At 38.7% G+C, this 24,685-nt stretch overlaps 1 protein-coding gene across 15 annotated transcripts in view; it reads left to right on the forward strand.

Moving 5' to 3' along the window:
• Positions 1-594: 594 nt before the first annotated feature.
• The window catches only part of GAS2 (growth arrest specific 2), a 76,190-nt gene continuing 52,099 nt past the window's right edge, over positions 595-24,685 (forward strand). Inside the window, exons 1-4 of one of the 15 annotated variants that reach the window (XM_015863416.3) lie at positions 595-911; positions 8,003-8,161; positions 9,560-9,735; positions 16,415-16,539. In XM_015863416.3, coding sequence (XP_015718902.1) covers positions 9,594-9,735; positions 16,415-16,539 — 267 coding nt within the window. In that variant the 5' untranslated portion in view covers positions 595-911; positions 8,003-8,161; positions 9,560-9,593. Of the gene's footprint in view, positions 912-1,252; positions 1,496-5,342; positions 5,431-8,002; positions 8,162-9,559; positions 9,736-16,414; positions 16,540-24,685 lie in introns of those variants that run through there. The other 14 variants (XM_085549879.1, XM_085549872.1, XM_085549877.1 and 11 more) reach the window with 14 other exon arrangements.

Raw genomic sequence — 24,685 nt, forward strand, 5'->3', positions numbered from 1 at the left:
CGTAATGCTGAAATGTCATGAAAATGAAATAGAGTGAGAAGGAAATAATGACTGAACTGAGGTGTTCTAGGAGTTAGCTGGGGTTCAGCTTGGCAAAGGAAGCCCAGCCATCCAAGAGCAAGTAAAATCTCTATCCATCACTTCTAAAAGTAACATAAGAATGATTAATTCTGGAGTAGCACATGGAATTTATTGAAAGTAGACTGCAAGGTGGCATGAAGTGGTTGTGGAGACACGTGGAATGAAGCACATCCCAAGATGTGAAGTTGAAACTGTATTCCTATAGTGAGGGGGAAAAATGAAGGCTCAAGAAGTGATGATCAGACAGATGTCCTTAAGCACCCCAAAGTCCCAGCAACAACTATTTCAATTAAAGAAAATGGGACTTCTAGCTTAGATAAGTTTTTTTCCTTTCTCTTCTCCAGTCTTGGAAAGAGAGCAGCAATAATGAAAGAGAAATGGACCTAAGCACTAACTTGCTGCCAAGAACTGTAACCCAATATCACAGCATTTCAAGGGTAAATCAGTGTCAACTGCGTTTGCAGTCCTGAAAAAAAAACAAAAAAAAGAAAAGCAAACGCTGAACTTCCGTTCAGTCTACGCGGGCTGCTGAAATATAGGAAATGGGGTTGTGAGGGGGAAGAGGCTGAAGGGAAAAAGTCTTTTCCAAAGAGAGCACCGAGCGGAGCGGCCAGAAGCATGAGGAGCGGCTGCTGCTGCCGGACTGCTCGGGTCGGAGGAGTAGCGGCTCTGAGTTGAGTGAGTGCGGGCAGGCAGAGGGGGGGCCCTGCGCCCCTCGTCGGGGCTTGTTGCCGACCCCACGGAGGAGCCCTCGGCCCAGGCTCCTTTAAATTGAGGGCGTTCCGCCGGCTGCCTTCAAGTTGAAAGAAAAAGGGGCCGGCAGCGGGAAGGTGAGTTGCGTTTAGCAGCACGGTGCTGCTGCTTTTGTTTCCGTTCCCGCGAATTAGGGCAGCGGGTTTTGCTTGCTTTCCTTCGTTCTTTCTCTCCCCTTTTTTTTTTTAATCTCTTTTTTCTTTTTTTCTTTTTTTTTGTGTTGGGGGGGTGGGGAGGGGTGTCCTCTCTGTGCGTCCAGAGGTTGAAAGCGGCGTGAGAGCGTGCGTGGGGTGCGGGAGGGTCGGCGGAGGGGGCTTGGCCGAGGACAGCCGGCTGGGCTGGAACTCGCTGGTGGGCCGCCCCCGGGCATCCCATGGAGGGGCCGCGACGACCGCTCTTGGTCCTGCCCCCGAGGGGCAGAGCCGGGAGCCGCGCTGGCGGCACTTATGGCAAAGCTATTAGCTCTGGCGTATCGGGGAGAGGCCCCGAGGATAGCGCAGCCGGGCTCGGCGGAGGGTGAGCGCGGGGCGGAGCGGGGCAATCACCCGGGCACCTCTCCTGTTCCTCCCGGCACGGCTGCGGGGCCGGTCGGCGGAGCCCTGGGTAAGGCAGGGGCAGGAGGACGAGGCCGGAGAGATCGCGGCGCGCGTGGGAAAGGCAAGTGTGGGGCGGGGGCGGCTCGCACGGCATCAGCGGCCGCCCAGGTGCTCGCTTACTTCCCCAGGCTCCGGATTTAGCTTTCGGGAAGGGCTGGCTTTGGTTTAGGGTAGAGTTTATTTCTAAACATCTGTCTCAGCATCTTCCCTTCTTTGCGTCTCCCTTTTCTCGGCTCGCTGTTGTAGAGGTGTGCATCAGCTTTGCCCTACAGAGCACCAGCAGGGCTGCTTGGTAGGGACCTTACTGCAGCTCTAGCACTATTCTGGCAGTACTTTGAAATTAAAACTGACCAAGTCCTCTTCAGTTTCCGTGTATTTTAAGTTTCAAATGGTTTCTTTGCTGCAAAGTAGGTGCAGTGCAAAACATCATGGTTTTATGGTGGTTTTGTGATGTACTTTGTGTTTTAAAAAGAAATTAGATGACCTTCCTAAATTCACGTTGTGTAGTTCAAGAGAGTATCTGATCAGCATTATACTGTGGTACCTGGTGGAACCACAGCCACCCTGAACCCAGAGAAAGGAGAAGTGAGAAGGGTCAGTTATGGCCCCACACTTGCAGTCCATACTAACTTCAGGCTACTACATTTAATCACTTCATTTTCCTTTTGGCCCACGATCTTATTTCACTTAAAATCTGAAGTACCTTCTTGGCTCTGCTTGAAATCTCTTTATTAAGACTTCTTGCTGATTTCAGAACAGAAATGTAATTCAACACAAAGCTGATGTCAACTAGTCAACTTGTAACACTGCCTGCCTAGTGTGCTTGCAGCAAGAGACATGTTTCTCCTCCTTGTCAGATGTGATGTGACAGGTGTGTGTATATTTCCCTCTCCAGTTTGTGGAAATAGAAACTTCTTTTCTACTAACTTTTAATGGCTTAGAATACATATAGAGTATTTCTAAGGCTTTGTTTTGGTCTATGCGAGAAAGACTCATTGCTTTCCTTTTGGAAGAGAAGACGTTAGCAAGGCAATAGAGTTATTCCTACTAGGCACAGTCCTAGAAATATCCAGGCTTTCAATGATTAGCTCAGATTTTTGTGTGGTTAACTTCATTCTGGTCTGGCCTCAGACCAAGGGCCTTACAGGTTTAAAGTATCAGCATGCTGTTTTTGCCAGGTTCTGTATCCTCTGCTCTGAGCACTGCACATGCTGTAGCAAGCATATTCATAACGTAAAGGACAAAGGCTTCTTGTGATTAAAGTTTACTTTATCAGCGTAGATCACATTTTGATGTAAACCCTTAAAAATTCTAATTGATTAATGAGTTTCAGATGGTGGTTCCCCTCCAGTGCCCCTCCCAACATGTACAGTGTGCTCCAAGTTGTGCTGGGAAAGCTCCAGGAACCTTGGGCTAAATTGGTTGTGGTCTAGTTTATAAGGATAATAAAATAACTAGAAAAATTGAACTTCCCTTCAGAAATACACTTGCTGCATCTGTGAGCTTATGTTTTATCTTCTTGTTTATGGTGGTAAGAAAGTAAGATTATAAATATACATATTTAAGTTAATGCAGACAAGAATGATCTGTTGTTCAATAGCTTTCCAATAGAAGCTTTGTGATGCAGAGGCAGAATCATAGCTTTAAGAGTGATTGAGTTTGCTTTTACCTATATGGAACCTGAAAGGAAGGTGACTTTTGGTTTGTAGTAAACTGAGAGTTACAGGTGATTAAGATTGGTTGAGTGAAATCTACCAGTGAGTAGCAAGTTTCTGGTTGTCTTCCTGCTGCTGCTTTTAGTCTCTTTATGTACCTCAAGTAAATGAGCTTTCATGATTCCACCTAGGGAAGTTATTCCACTGTCTGGCAGATCTTGCCACTGGGAAGTGTTCTGACATTACAAAAATTGATTACAGAAGTTGTTAGTTATATACGTGGCTCTCAAAGGAAGACATTCCTGTACGTTATTTTTGCCTCTTTGTGTGTCTGTCCATGCATATGTATGTAATTGAGGGTATGGAGAAAACCAAGAGCAGTTTTCAGTCTGCAAACTTTACTTATTCTCTCCAAATCTAAAATAATATGTCAACAACAAGGTATGAAAACTAGAATCAGTTTTCAACAGTAAATCTGTTGATGCTTAGACTCACTAAGTGTATAGAAGTAGCACTTGCATATGTGAAAGTGCCTACTGCAAGTGCGAGTCCCACTTTGTGGACAGCCTCATTTCTCGTCGCACAGATGTGTGCTTTGTTGCTACAGATTTATTTTTGAACATTAGGTCTTATTTTAAGCTCTTTTTGCACCCAGCTTACAGTAAGCGAATGCTTCACGCAGTCCACTTAAACTTCAGTAAAGTTTCAAATTTCTGTTCTTTTCCATCTGCTTGAGGTGATTAGAGCTAGCAGGGAGATCCAGCAGAAAGCCTTGCCAGATACTCATGAGCTCTGTTCTGGCTTTTGATCCTCTGTCTCCTCTCTTTCCAGCATGGCTGCTTTCCAATAGCATTACCTTCTCTCTAAGACAGCAGGAGATTGTCTGCAGTTATAGCCGATACCCCTCTGTCAAAGCCAATGTGCAGTCTAGTGTTCAAGTTACAGTTGCTTCAGAGAAAACTATTGCTGCTCTTGTCTAAGTTGCTGTCTGCTCTTTCTACCAGTGCCAATAAAGCTATTGCACAGTTGTCTGCTTATTTTTAATTCCACAACTGGGTATCTAACACAGTCCCCCCTGTCATATTAGGGAAAACCTCATTTCACAAGCTTGAAGCTTAAGTGCAGATTTTTGAATTAGTCTCTGAACCCAAGCTCCAAGGCAGAGCTCTACCATCTTCTGTTTAAGCTTTGTGGAGCAAGTAGGACACTGAATTGGCATACGTGCAGATTTTTCAGCCCTAGATATCTCTGCTTTGGTAGCCAACTGATAGGAGCCAGTCAGTTACCTTGCTGATAAGCAGCAGCACCCACGTGGGCCAAAGCAGGTCTCTGCTACACAGCCAATGTGTCTTTCATGCTGGTATGGTGTCAAGGGAATGTCATACAGGACATTGGCATCAGAGATGATTTGATTGATTTATAAACACAGTACTGTGTTTGCTTTGCAATTTTTCCATTTCATGAACAGTTGTGTCATCTTCTAAATTGGAAGAAAAAAGCTTGTTTCACGAGTTATTTAAATTCTATGCTAATTCTTAAAACAAATCATAAAGAGAAAATAACTTAGCAAGACTTTGTCCCTGAGCTGGAATTACTGTATGATGATGCAAGTTAAAAGGAATGGTTCGACCCTCCATTTGTTTATTTAGATTTGAGGGCAGATATCATGATTAGGTGCAAGGTTGAAGCAACAGTGACACTTGTGTAATAGAGCACTGCATGGTCAGCAAGTACTCAGTATGAGCCACTATATGAATATGCTGGATTGATGGTTTGGAGTAAAATGTTGCTGAATTGCCTGGTTAATTCACAGGATGGAGCACGTGTGTTTTGTGTGTGTGTGCATATATTTATGCGTTCATACAAATACAAGTACAAACTTGTATTATATAGAGTAAAATTAATGTTTCCATCATGTTAATGTGGATTCTCCTTCCCTGGACATATTCAAGACCTGCCTGGGCTCCTATCTGTGCAGCCTGCTGTAGGGATCCTGCTTTTCAGGACTCGATGATCTCTAGAGGTCCCTTCCAGCCCTACAGTTCTATAATAGTGCTCTGGCTTTGTAGAAGTATAGTGTTACCAAAATCTTACAAGGAAGGGAAGGCTGTTGGAATAGGAAATGCAATTGAATCCAAATGCATGCAACTGTGAGCACTTAATTGTACAGCCAGCCTTACTTTACAGATGAAGCGATCTTTGATTCCTGTGTTTTAAGTACAGAGTGTGTCATTGTTGAATCCTTTTGTTGTTCCAGTTAGCCCCTCCAAAAGCCAGTGGAATAACAGAAGATTACTTGTTTGATTGTCATTGCTTTGACCTGATCATCAATAACAGCAGACAGTGTAAGTTACATTGCTGGCAAAATACAAGCAGTGAGCTACAATAAACACAAAACTAAATGTGCCACTGTAAAACAAAATAAGAACTTCTCTGTTTGATAGAAGTAAGCAGAGAGAAATATAATCTTTGAGTGTATTGAATCTGTTACAAGTCTTTGTGTGTACTGTAAACTATCCCACATGGAATTCTTCAGCTAGACAATAAGTCTGAGAATTTGAGATGTCTTCCTCTTATTGACAGAAGTGTGGGGGTGGGGTGGGGGGAGGAGTAAGATATAACCTGTAACAAAACAATGAGGAGTAGCTAAAGACCTCTCCTGGTCTGTCTTCAGAATAGCAGGGAAAATAAATAGCTTGTTGAGGAGAAAAACATATAGAGGGAAGCTTTAAAGCTACTTATACATACCTTATGTCAGTACAGCAGCTTCTAGAAGAGCGTAGCTTTCTATAAAATGAGATATTTGTTGTTTGTGTTGGCTAATTTTAAAGAGCTACATATGTAATAAGTTGACAGTACTATTAGAAAGTAGCGAGTTTAGGAAAAACAGTATTTTTCTGGCTGCTTTGTTCATACCTCGTGTCTGCCAAGAGGAAAGGATGAAATGGTTGTTGGAGCCAATGAGGGTTGCCTCCTTAGCTGTGTCGGTGTACCCTTGAACACTACTGTCTCTCTCCGTGGCAGGATAGTTGTTTTCTCTTACCAAATTGCTCAGTGCTGAATTATCAGTAAAATTCTCTGCAGGTCACCAAGAAGTAAACATACTAAGATGATGGAAGGAGGTGAGATGATGGTGTAGACAAATAAACTAGTTTGGGTTGGAAGGGACCTTGAGGTTTGTGCAGTTGCAACCCCTTTGCTATGAGCAGGAGCACCTTGCTAGTGGTCAGGCTGCCCAAAGCCCCATCCAGCCTGGTCTTGAACACCTCTAGGAACAGGGGTTAGTTTAAAACCACAGCTCCTTGTCCTCTTGTTACTCTCCCCCATCTTTCTTGTAAGCCCCCTTGAAGGCTACTGTAAGATCTCTGCAGAGCTTTTATTCCTTCCCCAAGCTGATGAGTAGGTACTTCACTGAAATATTGTGGTGGCTTAAGCCACACTTAGGAGTTCACTATCAGCCAGTGTTTGCATAAAGGATATTTAGGAGTCTGACAGTTTCTGAAGTGCTTATGTAATCTGATCGCTAACATGCTATCTCCAATGGAATTTTTGACAGGAAGCAAGTTATGCTTCGTTTCTTAAAGGCTGAAGGCTCATTCTCAGGGAAGTAGGGGGATAAAGGAGAAAGAAGACAACATGGTGTCAGAAATAAGCTTGCAAAGAGATCAAGTTGGACTGTGTGTTAGTTCACCTGTGATTCATTGGGGTTCTTAGTGAAGAGTCATAATCAATATTAACTTTCTCATTCTTCTGTCCTTGCTTTGTATGCCAGCTCCACAAAGTAGCCTACACTATTTCAGTAATTATTGTTAATTCAGGACTACTGTTTCAAGCAGACTGCTATTCCAATCCCAGAGCAGAGCTGACAGTCATTCTCAATTTACAGCTGTTTTTCTCACCTCATTTTATTTGTCTTTCCCTTCTTTCCTTCCTTTCCTACTCTGGGAATCAGTGTCCCAGCCAGGATTTCAGCTCTTACTAGCCAAGGAACTGCTGAACTCCAGCACCCCTGCACCCTTCAGTCATCAGTTGGAGCTCTTGTTCCTCCCACTTTTCTTTCTGCAGTGAGACTCAGAGATTTCTTGAACTTCATATGGCCTGGCTGCTGTTTGGTGAAACAAGATGTAGGTCATTATGATGCATATTTAAAGATAGCTATTCATTTTAGAGCCAAACTGAAGTAATGTCTCAAATCCCTCAATTCTCTGATCACAGAGATTGGTTTGAAGTGTAGACTTACTGCAGTGCTTGTTTCACAGACTGACAAGGGAAACGCAGATTGTTTCCCTGTACCTCTTCCGGAAGCCTTGAAACAAACAACGGCAAAAAAAAGGCAGTTTTCAGACCATAGGATTACTCCTGCCTTGCTGCTGGCAACAGCCTATATAGTAACTGGCTGTCAGCATGTTATCATGTTGGTGGTTATACATTAACTCTAAATTCCACATATAAGCTGTTAGAGACAGAGAGGCTGCTGTACCTTTCCTGAACAGAATGTTGTCTCCCAGGAATACCTGTTAACAGACCCCAGCTCAGGATGTGCACCTTGTGAGAACCTGCTGTGGAAGCAGACAAACCCTTAGGGTCTCATGGTGAAATGTTTGTGTGCATCCCTGAAATGTAAAATAGCACAATAATTCAGGCTGGAAGGAATCTCCAGGGATCATCTACTCCAACCCTCTCCTCAAAGCCTGTAAGAAACTTGAAAATGCTTTCAGTGAAGAGGTCCATTTTCTAGATATTTCTTTTTAAGACAATCCTGCTCCAGAAATCACACGCAAAAAAGTTACCATAAGGATTTTTATTCTCATTTTTCTGTAAAGCAAGCGTGTAATTTTTACCTGTTTTGTTCCTGTGTAATCATTGATGATAAGGTGCAATTAGTTATCTATTTTGATTGTGTTTCTGATTATCCAGAGTGAAGATCTAAAATTCAAATGCTTCCAAAGGAACTTTGATACTTGAGGATATCTACTGATTTTATTGACTTAGAAAAACTGATTTCAGTGAGCGAGATATTCACAGTGAAAGCTGTGTTTACCTACTCCAAAGGCAACTGCCATTTCAGGATTTGGGGTAAGGAGTTTGGTGCTCTCAACATGATATAAGTAGATATTTTTGAGGAAAAATGAGTTTATTTAGCCATGCTGTGGTTTAGAAAATGCTGTACAATTTTAAGGTAAACATTGCATATCCCAACTGGCTTTTTCATGTATTTGGAAATGTAGTTTGCAGAACAGTTTTATTGCAATTGCTTTTTGTATTCAGTGTGCATTTTTCTTTTTGGCAAAGGATTTACTTATTTACACTTTTAGTTCCAGGTTTCAGTGGAATAGTATAACAAATGGCTTCTGTCTGTCTTTCTGTCTGTCTTTCTGTCTGTCTTTCTGTCTGTCTTTCTGTCTGTCTTTCTGTCTGTCTTTCTGTCTGTCTGTCTGTCTGTCTGTCTGTCTGTCTTTCTGTCTGTCTGTCTGTCTTGTCTTTCTTAACGACTCTTACCTAACTGAAAGAAAGAAACAGTGTTTGCAGTGATTTGTAAGCTGAAGTCACCTGCCCCACTTCACCTATTTTTCCAACTGATCCATACTAACTGTGGTTAAGTACAATAAAGTAACCCAGCTGACTGCTATAAGCAATAGAGTTCAGGTCTGATTTTCTTTTCAGTAAAACATAACCTCTTTCTTTAGCACACTTGTGCCACAGAGGGGAGAATTATCCCTTCAGGAATGCGAATATAGGTCCAGTGGGCCTAACGTCTCTGGCTGCACCAGGAGTCGAACACTTAACTAATATTTAACACATGACGTATTGCCTTACCTGAAACCTATGTTTCCACACATTGCCACCGAAGCAGAGGATATTTGTATAAAAGATGGAAGTAGGAAATGTGGTGGGTAATCAGCCTGAGCTGTTGTGCTGCTTTCTGAAGAAAGTATGTTATTCTTCATATACATCTTGAATTTTGCTTTAATTATTCTAAAGGTGCAGATTACAGGGATTCTACTTGGTAACTACATTTGCTATTTGTTAGCAAGTCTGTGCAGTAGCGTAACTTAGTTGTTCACATGTTTTTCTTGGGCCTGATCCAAAGATGGCTGAAACTTTCAATTTATTTTGAATGGATATTGGATCAGGCACTGTTCTGAGTTGGCTGGTTTTCTGTGAAATCCTTGTTTTCTTTTGGATTTTAAACGTTCTTTGTGCAATACTTGGTTATGGGTTGATAACATGTAGCTGGGTGAGTAGAAATGAAATGGAAATTGATCTACGTGATTTAATCACTTAAATTGAACCATTAATAAAACCTCAGTCGTAGATGCTGCGTTCATGTATTACACCCACATTTCTTTGTCTGATGTATGATTTCTCACAGTCATAGTTAAAGCTATTGTCTATAGCCATGTTAAAAAGTGGATCTGTAAATTTTATTTGCTGTGTTGATTTACGTGTTTGTTTCTTTTTTTCTTTTTCAAGAAGTACTAAAACAGGTACAACCAGTGGATAAGCAATGTGCACTGCTCTGAGCCCAAAAGCACGTGGGCCTGGCCTCTCTGATATGCACCAATACAGTCAGTGGCTTGCCAGCAGACATGAGGCCAACTTATTGCCGATGAAAGAGGATTTGGCCCTGTGGCTCACAAACTTACTGGGTAAGATATGAGAAATAGAATTGCTGGACAGTATGAGAATTCTACCAGAATGAAAATCTTCAGGCTATGTTGTGCTTCAAAAATAGTTAGGATTAACCAGCTAATCCCACCTAGAACAACTTCTAATGAGTTAGAAATACTCATGAATAGTTATTCTAGACAGTTCTGGAAGTAATGTAATTGAACATGTACTGTCCTCACATTTATTTTTCCCCAAATTGCCATTTAAATTGACTTTCATATGGGTTTTATGTGCTAGTATAATTAAGCTGGATGTTGCTACTTCCTGCCATCAGTTACATCCTATTTTTGATTGGGAGACGTTCCACAGACTCTGAGTGCATTAAATTCCTTGAATAAATGAACCCATTAGATAGTTTTTCACTGACCAAGCAGTCTAGTTGTGGATAATTGTTGTTCAATGCAATGCATGTGAAGACTTGCAGAACCTTGTGTGTTGAGGGATCTGACCCAGAAGTTGCAGCTGGGACCTGGAGATTTTCTGGTTGCGGTTGTATCTCCTGATGCATGAAGCAGAAACCAATTGCTGATGGCAATTCTACCAAGAAATATGTGATTTAAGTGATATAAAACTTGTAAACTCCTCATCTGAAGAGAAACGCATCAGCAGGTGTTCTTTTTAATCAATGAGGAGAAACTGTTTTAGACAAGGTGACATTCAGTTGATGTTTTTGGAGGCAAAGTTGGAAGAGCATTTTTAAAATTGGGATTATTTTTCTTATGGAAATCTGCTTTGGTCAGAAAGTAGGCAGTGTTTTATCTTGGCTATAGTTGCAGTTGAATTTAGTCGTTGATATCATACAATGATAGGGTGCCTTTTCTTCTCATGTTCTAAAATATTATATTTCTTTTGCTGAAGATAAAGCAAAGTAATATTAAGCTATGATGAACATAGAAAAACAGTGTGTAAGTAGAATGCCCTTACACTACAGTATCTTCAGATAGGCAGTACAAATATTATTATTGGAATAGTTCTGAACTTATAGTTGTGAAACTGACACCTTAAATTAACAAATTCAAAGTATTGTCCAAGCAAAGCCAGGTGAAAATCCAGAAACCCTGCCTTTTTGCGATAATTGCCACAAGGAGGCAATCCAAAAGGCTGCTTTTTGAATCAGAAGCAGACCATTTTGTTAACGACTGAATATATTGCTTAAAGACTTTTAAACAGTGAAGTTCTAGTGAGGCCCACTAAAACAAACAGAAGCTTGTTTGCAGCTCCTAACAGAGTTCTTCCAGTGACGAGTTTAGGAATGAGGTCACTTTTTTAGTAAGAAAGTAGCGACCAGCAGGAGGTTCCGAAATGCCAACTGTAATTAAAGATCTGATTTTTCATATGGACACCAAACTCTTCACTGTGTAAGTAAATGGGCACAGCCTTCTTTTAATTAAGCAACATGCACAGCTCATTTGCATAATGCATTCCCCAACACCTTCTCACATGCAAGTTCTTATTTTCTCAGCTTGTTGTGAAGAGCTGAAGTTACAGTGATTTGTTAAAGTGCTTCAAATTCCTGTGTATACATTGTTATTCAAATGAATTAAGTTAAAATTCAGTCAAAATAAATGAAGTGTAACTGAACGGATGTATTAACATACTTTCTATATTCACTCAGAGTTCAAATTTGGTTTAATTACTTTATAATTGGGGTTAACTTTCACGGGAGGAGGGACACACAAGCATGTGGCTGTGGGATAAAATTGGTATGAATTTATAGCATGCTGTTACCTTGTTGTAAATACCTGCTTGAACTCTTATTTCACGTTATCCAAAGAGGATATCCAAACAGTTGCATGCGATGCTCAAGGACATGATTTAGCAGAGGATTGTTAGAGTTAGGGTAGCATGGTTAGGTTGCAGTTGGACTCAATGATATTTCAGGCTTTTTCCAACCTGAGCAATTCTATGATTCTGTGCTTTTTCCCCTCTTCTGTTCTTTTTTATTTTATTTTTTCCTCCTCTCCATAGAGAAAACGTACTTTGCATTAAGGAATGCTGCAGATGTTGCAGAGGGAAGTGGCTCGTATTATGCTGCAGAGCATCATATTTTCATAGTGAGGCATCTCAGCATTGCAGCAGGCAAGAGGAGTGAAGCAGTGAATGTTGCAGCTCTCAGCCTCGCTTCTCCCTGCTGGCTGAGAGAACACTATTGTGAAAAAGTTAAGGAGATATTTCCATCAATTGTCTTGCAAATCAAGGTCATCTCCTAAATCTTCTTTTTACTGTGTATGGAACCAATGAAGCACTCAGCAACACTTTTGCTGCTAATGCTTTCTAAACTGGTTCGATAATGTATGTATTTATAGTAGGATCCTCTTCCAGGTACATGTTCTATCTTGAGCAAATTTCGTGTAAGGATTAGAAATGTTTGGCCATACTAATATTCTAGCAGAGGCAAAATGGCTGTTTGACAGCAAATAACATTTGCCATCTTCTGTGTCTTCTGATACTGTCTCATTTTATCTTTTTTCTTGTTCTTGAGCGCACTTACCAGATTCAGATGATCACAATACCAAAACTTATTTCATCCAGCTTTGTTTAGCACCTAGGACCACATAGAGTAGATCTGTAATACGTTCGTTGACTATGGCAACATAACTGGGCTCCATGATATAAATGCTGTGACCTCTTCATAGCAGAAATTCAGAAACTCATTGGTAAGGGGCTGGAGGCTGCAAAATGTTGAGGATGAGGACAAGTAAAAGTTGCACATTGCATGAGGCGTATGCAAATTGCTTGTTCAGATGCAAAAGTGGAGTAGACTTGGAGAAAAGGAGAGAATTTAAGAGGCATTCAGTTACAGGTTGGCTTGGAAAATGATGTTGAAAGAGGTGTAAAATTTGGAGGAAGAAAGGTGGAACGTCTCAGGCAGAAAAACCGTGTTTCTTAAACTCCTCATTAAGGCAAAACCTGCTTCAGCTCAGGCATCTCTCTAAGAAGATCTTGTAACCATCCTTTTATTTTCAACAGCAATGTGTTCAGCTAAAGCCAGTGGAAAATACAGGTAAATAAGTACCCATGAGTATTTCTAGAGCTGCTTCTTTTTCAGCTGAGAGGCTTGATAATTTTCTTTAGTATCAGCATGTATTTGAGATTGTTTGTACATTCCATTTAAATAATAATGTCAATTCTATCAACGTTACTCCTCTTGATCTTTGCTTTTCAATGATACACAGCAACCTTTTTGTCCAAAAAGATCCACTTTTTTAATTTACATAAAATTGTTGCCTCTTTTCTCCCCTATTTGTATTTGTGTTTTGTTACCTTGGGTTTAAATGCCAAAGGAGTTGATGGTCAAAAGGAATACTTCCATTGCTGGCTCAGTACTGTAGAAGCTCATCCTTCCACTGATATATTCCAGAGATTCATCTGAGTAAAAGATTTCTGGTTTTAAACTATTAGTTTGGTGTTACCATTGAAACATTTAATCTTTTGGTTTCAAACTAAAAGAGTGGAAATTTAGATTTGATACTTTTATATATATATATATACACACACACACACATGCACTTATGTAAATATATATGTAAATAAATATTTATTTATATATATATTTACATATATTTATTTATATATATATATTACAGTAAGGGTAGTGAAGCACTGGAACAAGTTTGCCCAGTGAGGGGATGGAAGCCCTGGAGACATGCAAGGTCAGACTGGACTGGGTTCTGAGCACCTGATTGTGTTGTGGGTGTCCCTGTTCATCTCAGGAGAGTTGTTCTAGATGACCTTTAAAGCTTCCTTCCAAATCAAACAATTATATGCTTCCATAAAGTAGTTCATCAGCTAGTTTTGAGGCTGTTTCTGCATTATAGTTACTGAAGTTAGTGCAAAAGAACAAACTGGTATAGTAGAGGAACAACTAGACTTGGGTACTAGCTTTAAGGTTTGAGTCCCTCTCCACTTTACTAAAGGTTCTGGTTGTCTGGAGGCCCACATTCTCAACCACTTGGATGCACAAGCTAGGTATGGGCTTCTTACCCTTCTGGTAAAAGGGTTTGTCTTTTTTAAGGGGCATTTGGCCTGTGCAACATAAGAAGGGGTAAGTAATATTTGCAAGTTTTGAGAAGGCCTTCATACTCCTGTGTGTTGTTTTTTTTTTTTATTGTATTTAATGTTATTACCATTCTATAAAAACATTGTGACTGCTTTCTTGTAATTATAGGGGGAGTTATCCATTTTTAATGGAGCTTAATGTTTTTTCCTTACAAATACACAGAGCCTGTTTTTCCCTCAGGCTATGAACACTGCTCTCATTTGAATCAATACATTTCAACTGTTAAATATGTCAGTGTCTGTTTTAGCAAAGAAATGCCACCTCTTGGAGCCATAAAATACAGTGAATTGAAAGCTGACACCTAATATATTTTTCATTGGATACAGATGTTCAATTCAAAACTAATTCTTTCAGCTTTTGTAAAAGGGAACAGAACTACAATACTCTTAGCTTAGCATACAATATGCAGTGACCAAACTGCTAATGCAGTTCAGTATTAAAAATAGTGTGAATGTATTGTTAAATCTCAGCAGAAGATAGAAGATTTCTTTCCATGTGTATTAAATGAGAAGATAGTTTTAAATAGGCTTTTTTTTTTTTTTTTTTTTTGACTGGTAGAATAATAAACCTATAAATCTATAAGACATAGGACAGAGTGGATGTCTGTGACATGAGTTTTGTTTCCCTTGTGCAAAAGTGCATCTTAAAACAAAATAAAACCTTCTATGGTTTGAAAATGTCCGAAGCATAGTTTAGTAAAAAATGAGCTTATTGAAAAGTCTTATTATTAAACAAAAATAAAGCTTTTCCTATGACTCAGTAGTTTTCCAGTTTTAGATTTCTAATGGCTTCTAAACCTTTGCTATAAAAGCAAACTAGGGAAAAAATATGCCAGAATGATTCTAATCTGTGGGCTGTCAGTTTCAGACCTGACTTCAGCTGAATTGGAGGTACAGCTAAAGTAATGACAGTTGCATATAAACTACCATTGTGTTGAGTGTCTGTAGAGCTGCTACTGCTCTTCTGCCTGGAGAAGTAATTTAGGTATAGGGGAATCATAGAGTGGGTTGTGTGGCAGAGAGAATTAAAGGGAGGGGGAAAGAAAGGAAAGGTTGTATATGAAACTGATTTGCCACATGGATCTTAATCTTTGGTTTGTAACTGTCCAAACTGAAATGACTGGCAGTTTATTTTGCCTAAAGAATGGTGAAGTATCTAACAATTTTTAGGTAAAAGCCTACACAAATAATTTTTGTTAGCTTTTTTAGATATATGACTCTACAGTGCTACACTATTTTGTGTTGTAAGTGATACTGATTACTAGGTGACAGTATACTCATAATATATTGCAGGAGTATAATAGAAATCTTTAATTATCTCTTTCATTTTTATTTTTGACTGTTTGCCCCTCTCTTCTCTATTAAAAGGCATAGAAAAGATTTAATTCATTTAACCTTTTTTTTGTGATTTTCCTAGTTTTTTTCTTAGGCAGAAGTGCTGTGAACCAGATCTAAACAGATGCCTCATGGAAGTCACATTTCCCTATACTAACTTAAATATATATAAAAGTGGTTTAGTTGGGAGGATGGTTGTTGGTCATAGATTTGTGGCGAAGAAAATGAACCAGCATTAAGCAGGTTTCTACCTGTTGTTATAAGAAGTCAGCTTTGATTAGCAGGAGTAGATGAGATTGGAATGAGGAGCTACTCTTACTAATAATATTTGCTTCTGAATGCTGTGTAACAGCTTATGTAAAAGGAATTGCTTGGTGCACTCCATTTCCCAAATGATGTCTGCAAGTAACATTAAATATATATATTTTAATAGTAAGAGCATTATTGAGTTCTTGATGCTTTAATGGTAGAAGAACGCTGAACAATCCAGTGGCTTGCTACAGTTGAGTCCAAAGTGAAAGCAAGTTTTTCAGTATTATTGTGAAAAGCTTTAAAGAATTATAAATACGATGATTTGGAAATGATGGCGTGATTCTGAGATATCAGTTTGTGGTGGCAAAAGATTCCCCTCTCATCTGGCCTTTCTCACATAGTTTGAATATCATGGGACTGCTGGGATTGTGGTGATACCATTGGCTACCTGCTCTGCTCAAGCTGGGGTGGAGCGATGAAACATAGCATGAAACGTTTCGTACTGCAGTCACCCTCCTGCAGAACCAGGTCTTTGACTGAACACTTCCCTTTCCTTCATTGTATGGTTTGCTACAAAATAAACTGCATTGAAAGTGTTAGCAATATTTATGCTATCACTACCCACGTATGGTAGTATAAATCACCTGCCTACTACACTGTGTGTTTGCTGAAAGCACTGGAATTTCCTAAAAAAGAGAGATAGGAGTTCTTAAAGGCTAGAATTATTTTTCAAGTAGCACAAGCCTTCCCAAGGAAAGCATGTTATCTTAAAATTCGCTGTATGTGTACTGGAGATGTAGTAGTGAGATTAGAAATGCTAGTTGTTCAATTCAAGTATGCTTTGAGTTGTTGTCCAAATTTCTTTTGATTTCAGTGCATTTAGAATGTGCCCATTTGTTTGTTAGTGTTTTTTGTTTGTTAGTCTGTTTGTTTGTTTGTTTTTTCTTAAAACAAGTGCCATCTATACCGCTGCACACTGTTTGCCATGCTAACTTTCTGCTTGCTGTTCAGGTAGAGAAATAACAGCAGAAACCTTTATGGAGAGATTGGATAATGGTGCCTTGCTTTGTCGGTTAGCTGAGACCCTGCAGGAGAAATTTAAAGAAAACAGCTTTGAGGCAAACAAACCTGGCAAAGTAAGTGTTGTTAACTATTCTAGCATGTCATATTTTGCAATTAAAAGTTTTCATTTATGGTGCCTCTTTCAATGAACAGGGCGGTAATTCTTCATGTAGAGAAAAAGATAATGTAAAACTGGGAGAAATGAGTGTTTCTTCAATAATTATGAAGTAATAATACAAGGAAGATACTCAAAAACAACTTGTTACCTGTGGAACACAAGATATCAAACAAGATCTATCAGTGTGATATGGTAGCTAATAGGGAAAATACAGTCCTTGTATGTATTTGCAAGGAGGAATATTAAGGAGCAGTGGGAGGTGCCATTTCCTCTTCAAACAGCTCCAAAGAGTCCAGTAACACAATTCTGCAGTTAGGTGTCCAGAGTTTAAAGTTCCTGTGGTGTACTGGAAGGGATTCGGAGTTGCAGACATATTGTGGAAAACGTAAACCTTCAGAAGATATGGAAGAGCTTAGCAAAGATCAAGAGCATTAAGCTCTCACTTGATCGCAGCCATAGGTCAGTCTTACTGGGAGAAATTAAAGAGTGCAGCGAGCATCTCTTTGGGACAGGTTAGGTGAGGTTATTGACAATTACATCAATTCAGTTGCTCTGAACCTGTTTTTATTTCTCTGGTTGATCTGGTTGAATTCAGGTTAATCTTCCTTTTCAAGGAAGGTTAATAAAAGGTAGATACTCAATATGTTAAAAATAGGGGAAAAAAAAAAACAACAAACCTAAGAGCAGGAAACAAACAAAAAAAATGCACCATCTGTTCTTGATGTTCTCACAACATGTCTATAGCAGAAATCAGGACACAGCATAAATTGTATCAGCAGTTCTGAGAACTGACAGCATTGTCAAGTGCAGCTTCTTTAAGTTGTTTTTCTCATAGTTGTTGCAGGAGAAATTGTTTGTTCTAAAGCAGGCTTCATTTTTAACTTACTGCAGGCTTTTGTGTTTGTTTAGGGGAGCACTGTTTTTTTTTTGTCTTTCTGTCTTCTGCTTATTTTACTGCCAGAAAGAGAAAGGATGGGATAGATAACTGGGAGGAAAAAAGACAAGAAGTAAATCAAAGAGAGAGGCAATGCTACTTCTATAATGGAGGAAAAGACAGATGGAACTCATATTCTGTATTTGAACTGGTAACCAAATTTAGCTAGTGGAAGTACTGGCTGACTTCTGAATTCCTCCCTATAATGTGGTCCAGGCTGTCTTCACCTAAGAGGTGGCCCGTTAGTGTCTTGGTAACTTCCAAGCTGAGGAAAAAAATACGTGTTATGTTGGGTTGAACTTAGGAACTAACTAGGCAGAAAAAGGTATCGCTTGGTAGTGATTATTTGTACTTATTTGTAGAAAGGTAGTGTTATTAATAAAAGCTACTAAAAGCTTCAGTGATTACCCATAAGTTTCGGAGTTGTTCTGCTTCTGGAAAGAACCAGATCTTTGTTCTTACATTAACTTCCTTGTCTGATCATACGTCTGACCATACTTCAGATAGCTGATCCCTCCCCCCCTGCTTTTTTTGAACTGAAGTTGCATTAGGAGCCAATTGAACTTTTGTAATCCTATATATTGGAATCACTAAAATGTGTTGGCATTTTTTGGTTGTTGTTGTTTGTCAAGCTGTTAAAACAGGCAGTGCAATTAAATGGGAAAACATTCTACTCTGCTGCAGTTTTACCAAAATATATTATTTCATACTTATTTCTCTGCCATTTCTTTGAATTTTTAATAGCATTTGTGTCATTGTAGGCTATTAGGGAACTATTTATCCTTTCAGACTGTAAATCCCTGTGTAGCAATCTCAAGCAATATGGATCGTCTGCAAATTGGAAAATCTGACTTGTGGTGCCAAGGAAATATATAAGGAGATTATACTGTATGAAATTTAGCATAGTAAGAATTCCAAAATCCTCCTCGGAATTATTATTATTATTATGCACTCTGTTAATAATATATGTGGAACTTTGGAGCCATTTGACATTACCCTGAACAGGAAAACAGAAATATTAGTCTTTCAACAAGGTGCTTTGCAGCAAAAGACTTCACTGGTAGGTGGGAGTTCTGTAGGTACCAGTCTCTGCCAAAATACATACAGAGATTTTTATCCATAGATTTTATTTATTTATTTGAGATTTTTAGATCGATGCAGACTAATAGTAAATGAGTGGCTGCCAGAAGAATCAATTTGCAGGCAGCACTGAGGTGCAACTGATTGAGGAGACAGGATAAGGCTGAGGATATATATACTAGGGGGGTGGGGGGGAATCTTCCTATTAAATCCCTCACCAATCTAGAGATTTTGTCTGCTTTCCTTATATATGGGCTACTTCCTAGTTGGCAAAGCTCCATATAATTGGGTTTAGTTTTGTCTTAGAGGAAGATGATATATTCCATTCTATTTTGATTATATACATATATATTCCATTCCAGTTTGATATATGCTGCTGTTCATGAATTTGCTTTTTCAGGTCTTTGAAGCTGTCTGGTTAGTTCAGCAGTGATGGCAATACATGTAAGAAGTCAAGTGAAAACTAATAGTGCATACACTGACTTGTTAGTTGTTTGCAATTATTTCTGAAGTCTATATTGCAGTACTTTACAGAAGCCAGAGGTTAAATCCTATTGCCTCTGATTGAACTTCTTGGCAATAAGTTTTTATTCGTTGTCAGTCTTGCATTTCTTTCTTAATGAAACTTGATGACTTCCTCTCTCATGAGAGAGAACTGAATTCTGTGTCTTTAGGGAACCCCCTAGGTCAGCATCTGTCTTTCTGCCTTAGAAATAAATTAAGAAAGCATAAATGAAAAAGGCTGTGTCTCCCAAAATTCAGGTCTACTAAATCTGGAAGGAACGTGCTGGTATTGATATAAACTCTTCCTGTTTGTGTGGTGTGGAGATGCCTTTGGATGCTTGAGATAATATCAAAAGAGTAAGGAAGCTGCTGGTAATATGACTTTGGGAATATAGCTTTAAGAAACTGGAAAGCCAATTAAGAGATGCACAGTGCAAAAAGTAGAGTCAGAGGAAGACAATGAAGATCAGTAGAGTAGCCTTTTATGTAGAATGACTAAACAGGTTAGGATTCTTAGTGCAGGAAGAATCAGCAGTGCATGTGATGGAACCTTCAAAATCATGGTGGTGTGGCAGATGTTCTCTATATGGAACTGTGATATCTAATTTAAGTTAAGGAGCCAAACAAAAAATAGGGGGTTCTATATGAAGCAGATATGCAGTCTTAAAGTTAACCTGGATTCAGGAAAGCACTAAACAAGGTAATGAATGCACTGAAACCCTATCTGCTGTCCCCTTGTGTAAAGTGATTAATGCCTGAGTATGTGCTGAGAAATGTTATGCATGCTGTTGTCTTAGTCTTCCCTGGATACCCACTTATGGTTGGTCTATGCTAGTTAGTTCCTTGGTCACCCAGTAGGGTGTTTCAGTGGCTTATAACTTCATGGGGATGAATGCCTTGCTGGCTGTGCAACAAGGTATCTATCTTTTCACAAGGTTCAAACTTCAAATAAATTAAAATAAATTGTACTTATAGCTCTATATACAGAAACATAATCTCCCCTCTTTAGGACCGAATCTTTACAGCTAAAAATATCACTCAGATCAGAGAGTACTTCCTATCTGTTACCCAGAGGAATAATACGCACTTTAGTTTGGCAGCTTCTGATGCCATTTACGCCTTATATTCTCATTGCCCACCTAAGCTTAATGCCATTATAAATACTGTTGGGTGTCAGAACAGATACCCTAAATACATCTGTCGTGAGACTACATATCTAACCTGTGGCGTTAGATTAGTTAATCATACAATAGTACATGATTTAAAGCATTTCAGTTTCTAAACATGAAAAACTTAACAGTAGTTGATTACAAAGGATGTTGAGTGCTAGATTTGTTTGCGGTCTCCAAAAGACAGTCTTCTAGTCTAGCATGCTTCAAAACCTGAGGGTTTGGACAATGTTGGCGTTGTTTTTGATCTCTTGCTTTAGGCAGGTGAAACTTTGAATTTTGAATGAAAATAGAAATGTTAATTAGGGAGCGCAGCATTAGACTAATGTGACTATTCCATATGTGTTTAGAGAAATATTTGGAGCTTTTACTGTCATAAGTAAACCAATTCATGTACATGTCTGAAACGGCAAGGAGATGACTGATATTCATTTTAATAAATGCTGAACATTTGTAGTAAGTTCCTGAAACTACCTGGGCTGCTGCTAATGATCTGCTGTCTAGAAACTACAGACTTATTACAGCAGGAGTTATTCCATAAAAGTGATTCATGTCACAGGATGCCATTTTGTAATTTTCTCCCATAGGCTTGGATTTCATCTCCAAGCTGTCCTGGCAGTATTTCACTTTTCCTGACAGATAGTTAATTTGAGAATCTCACAGCTGTACAAACAAATTTAAAGCATCAAGGCATGTGCAGTATGCACAGAGCCCCCATTTGCTTAGGCTTATTTTAGTAAGCCCGTTAATTACGACTTTAAAATAAACACGGAGAAATTGTGTTAATAGTTATCACCGTTTTAATAGGCAATGTATAACAGTCTGCCCACCAGCCTTGAAGTCATATATTTATATATATTTATGAATACTCTGCGTGAGATGATGTTTTCATGGCAAGTGAATGAGAAGACTTTGAAGTTGAATCATTCCTTTTCTCTGAGTTCTCAGAGGTTAATCAGGTACATTTCAGCTTAAATCTCTCCTAAAAATACTTATGAATAATGAATCTAAATCTAAAATTCGGCCTTATTTTCCAGAAACCTTGTTCTAGATTTGATTTTCCTCTATGAAAGAAGTAGACCTACAGAGGAAAAACAGGTTAAAATGTTTGAGTCTTTGAATACTTAATTCACATATGGATGTAACCATATTCTTCCAATGGAAGCTATGATTATCCTGGTTTAATGAGATTGAACTGAATGTATGTGGGGGAAAAAAAGCTGTTGTGTATAAAACACTAAATTTTGTTCTCATGCACACATGTACCTAAAACTACAGCAGTTTATTCACATGATTCTTTTAGTTGAATGGGCTTTACGTCTGCTTTACATAAGACCATGAACAATGTAGTAAATGAGTAAATGTAGTATTCCTATGGAGGAGAATGTGGACTAACACTTTAGGATTTAGCTCATTTCCCATACCAACAGTCCCATACTAGTATTGCTCTAACTGTTTACAGGAACTAAAGATGTGCTTATTCTTGTTCTCTTTTTCAATTGTTCCTTTGAATGAAGGTGATTATGTGAATGGAAAAATAATCAGAATTCTGGAGGTTGATGCGATACAACAAATACCTTTGTGTCTCTGAGGAATGCATTGGTGAGATTACCAAATCTTCAGTTTAGAAGATTTGATTCTAATTTATTTTCATGTCGATGAATCATGTAAGTTAAATGACAAATCAATATGTCACTGCAACCCCCATCTATAAGTAATCTAAAAAGGTTGTTTAAGTCAAGGACAGGAGAGAGACATACAATTGTTAGAAGGTTACGTTACTTTTGTTTGTAGGACTTTTGCCACATGTATAATTTGTTTTGTCAGTATATTTTCCACCTAAATTGGTCAAATATCAAACTAAGTAGAGAACTAGGAATGTATTTTATAATTCCTTGAGCCGAATGTCTTGGCTAGTGGATGGGACAGATCATGCAGGGTGTAGTTCAAGGACTATTGGCTTAAGTTCCAGCTAAAGGAAAGGACCACTGTATTTTTGAATAGTTTTTGACAAAGTGATAATAAATATTGAGCTAGTTGTTACAGGTTAAAAAATGAATATTTAATCTATTTGAGTTTCTCTACTGGAATTGTCAAAAACTGGGTGCACATTTAATCAGTTTAAATGCATAGAAAAACAAAACAAATATATATGTTTATTTCTCCTCAAGAAGAAAAGGTTCTGCCTTAATAAAAACATCCCCTCGTTGAATGATTGAGATGGTCTGCAATGAAAATCAGAAAATTTATAGTTGCCTTTTCTTAGATCGTTCTGAAATATGGTATTGTTTTCTGAACTTACTGCAACAAGGTGTCCTTAAAAGAGTGAACAGACTTAAAAACAGAATCAGGTATGTGCACTCGCAATGGGAATGTCTGTAGGTACAGCAGGATTGCATCAATATTCTTTAAATTAGGAAAGGGAATAAGTTTTCCATGAGTAAAGTTGTGTAATTCTAGTTCAATTAGAAAATACTATCACTAAGTTTTATCTTTGGGTGGTCTCTTCTATCTCTCTTTTTTTAGAAGTCTTTCTTTGAATCGTTTGTCTCATGCTACTCTTAGACCCTGGATGGCCAGTTATCTGTGTGCTGTATATGGATTTCCATCAAAAATAGTATTTTGTAAGCTTGGTGCCTTAAGCCTGTCTGTCCAGAGGAAAACTCAGCTACCCCTTATCCATCTATGTGCATGCTACATGGCAGAGCAAAACACTGCGTTGCCTAAGCAGGTCTGGTCTGCCCATGGTTGTGTTCAGGTGATCTCTGTGAGCTGCAAATCTGACTCTCAAGCCAAAATATGGTTAGGCTATGAACAGAATTTCTGTGGTCTGTGGCAGCAATTTGCTTGTCTGCACTCTTGTGCTTTCTGGAGAAGCTATTTGTTTTGCAGCTAAAGCCTGCTGAGCCAATTTCTAATCACGCACAGTAGAGATATGGCCCTCAGTTTCTCAGGAGGATAAAAAAAAATATAGCACAGCACTACCTTTTTGCATATCAATCTTTATAGTGACACCCTAGTGTGGATGCAGGGGGAGAAGAGCAATCTTGTGAAAAGATATGCAAGTCCTAATCCATCTGGAAGGAATTATTTCCACAAGACTGGAAAGCCATTTGCTAGCGAATTCCTTGTACCTTTCTCAGACATGTCAATAGCTTGCTGAGTTCCTGCTCACACACACAACTGGATTGCTACCAGGTTTTTTGCAGATACTGTAAGACTGGCCTGCAAATGGTTATGTGAACAAAACCCTATATGCCTCAGCAAGACACTCTTACCACTTATGTGTTTCTGCCTACAGGAGACTTGCATGATAGTATAGGATTCTAAAGAGATAATGGGAGATTTTTGAACTAGTTGAGGATGTTCTGTGGCTGTCTCCTTGGCACCTTCTAAATGATAAGAGTTTAGTAACTTGATGCTTTATGCAGAATGTTGAGGGCAGTGCTACACAGTACTGGGAAAAGCACAGAAACATGACGCTTCTTGAAGATCATCATTCCTACTGATGTTACATATCACTTGGAAAGCGTGGTCTCTTCCATCATTTTATTGTAGCAGAAGTGGTCATTTAATTTCCATGGGAAGTGACCTTGCTCTTTAAAGTAAATCTGAGTTAGTTAGGATTCTCTTGCATATCTCTCCCTCCACTCCTTCTTTATCTTGTAGAAATATTAAAAGTTTGCGTCTCAAGGTAAATGTCATGAAAAAGCAATGTGTCTATAAACAGCTAATAGCCCATTAGCTCCTGCTTTGGAAAATATGCTAATTCAATTAAAAAGAGAACTGAACTTTAATTACTAACAGCATCACTTAAACAGGAATCATCTCAAGGTTTTGTTGTTTTTTATCTAACTAATAGAGATACCTTACTAATACAATCTTGAAATGAAATACACAAACAGATTCTTCTGAAAACATCAGTTGGAACTTGATTTTTGTCTGAAAAGGATTTTACCATTGTTCCAGCCAGCATGTTGCAGATAGATACATTTTTCCAATAAGTAGTTATGATTATTTCTATTTAGAAATTATATTATAGAATTGTCTGGAACAGAAATGTAAATTGGAAAGTTGAGTGCACATTAGCATATATTTTTTCATTGCTGAGAAAAATCTAAATTAGATCAACTAGCTTTAGCTTAACTCTGCATTAGGTCAAACTTAGTACCTTGAAGGAAGCAATGAATGAGAGCTGCATAGTTTGATCCTTTTACCAACCGTGAGTCTTTAACTTTAAAAATGAGCCAAAATTTCTAAAATTACAATAGCAAATATACTGCCACACATGACAACTGCAATGCAGGAGGAGAAAACATTAGTCATTTTTAAGGGTATAAACCAATGTATAAGTATCATAATTACATCTAATTCATTCATTTAAACAAACATATTCCCACTGAGGCTTGTGTAGG

This window comes from Coturnix japonica, chromosome 5, assembly GCF_054131305.1.
Source record: "Coturnix japonica strain WE chromosome 5, WE-NBRP24, whole genome shotgun sequence".
Taxonomy (NCBI): Eukaryota; Metazoa; Chordata; class Aves; order Galliformes; family Phasianidae; genus Coturnix; species Coturnix japonica.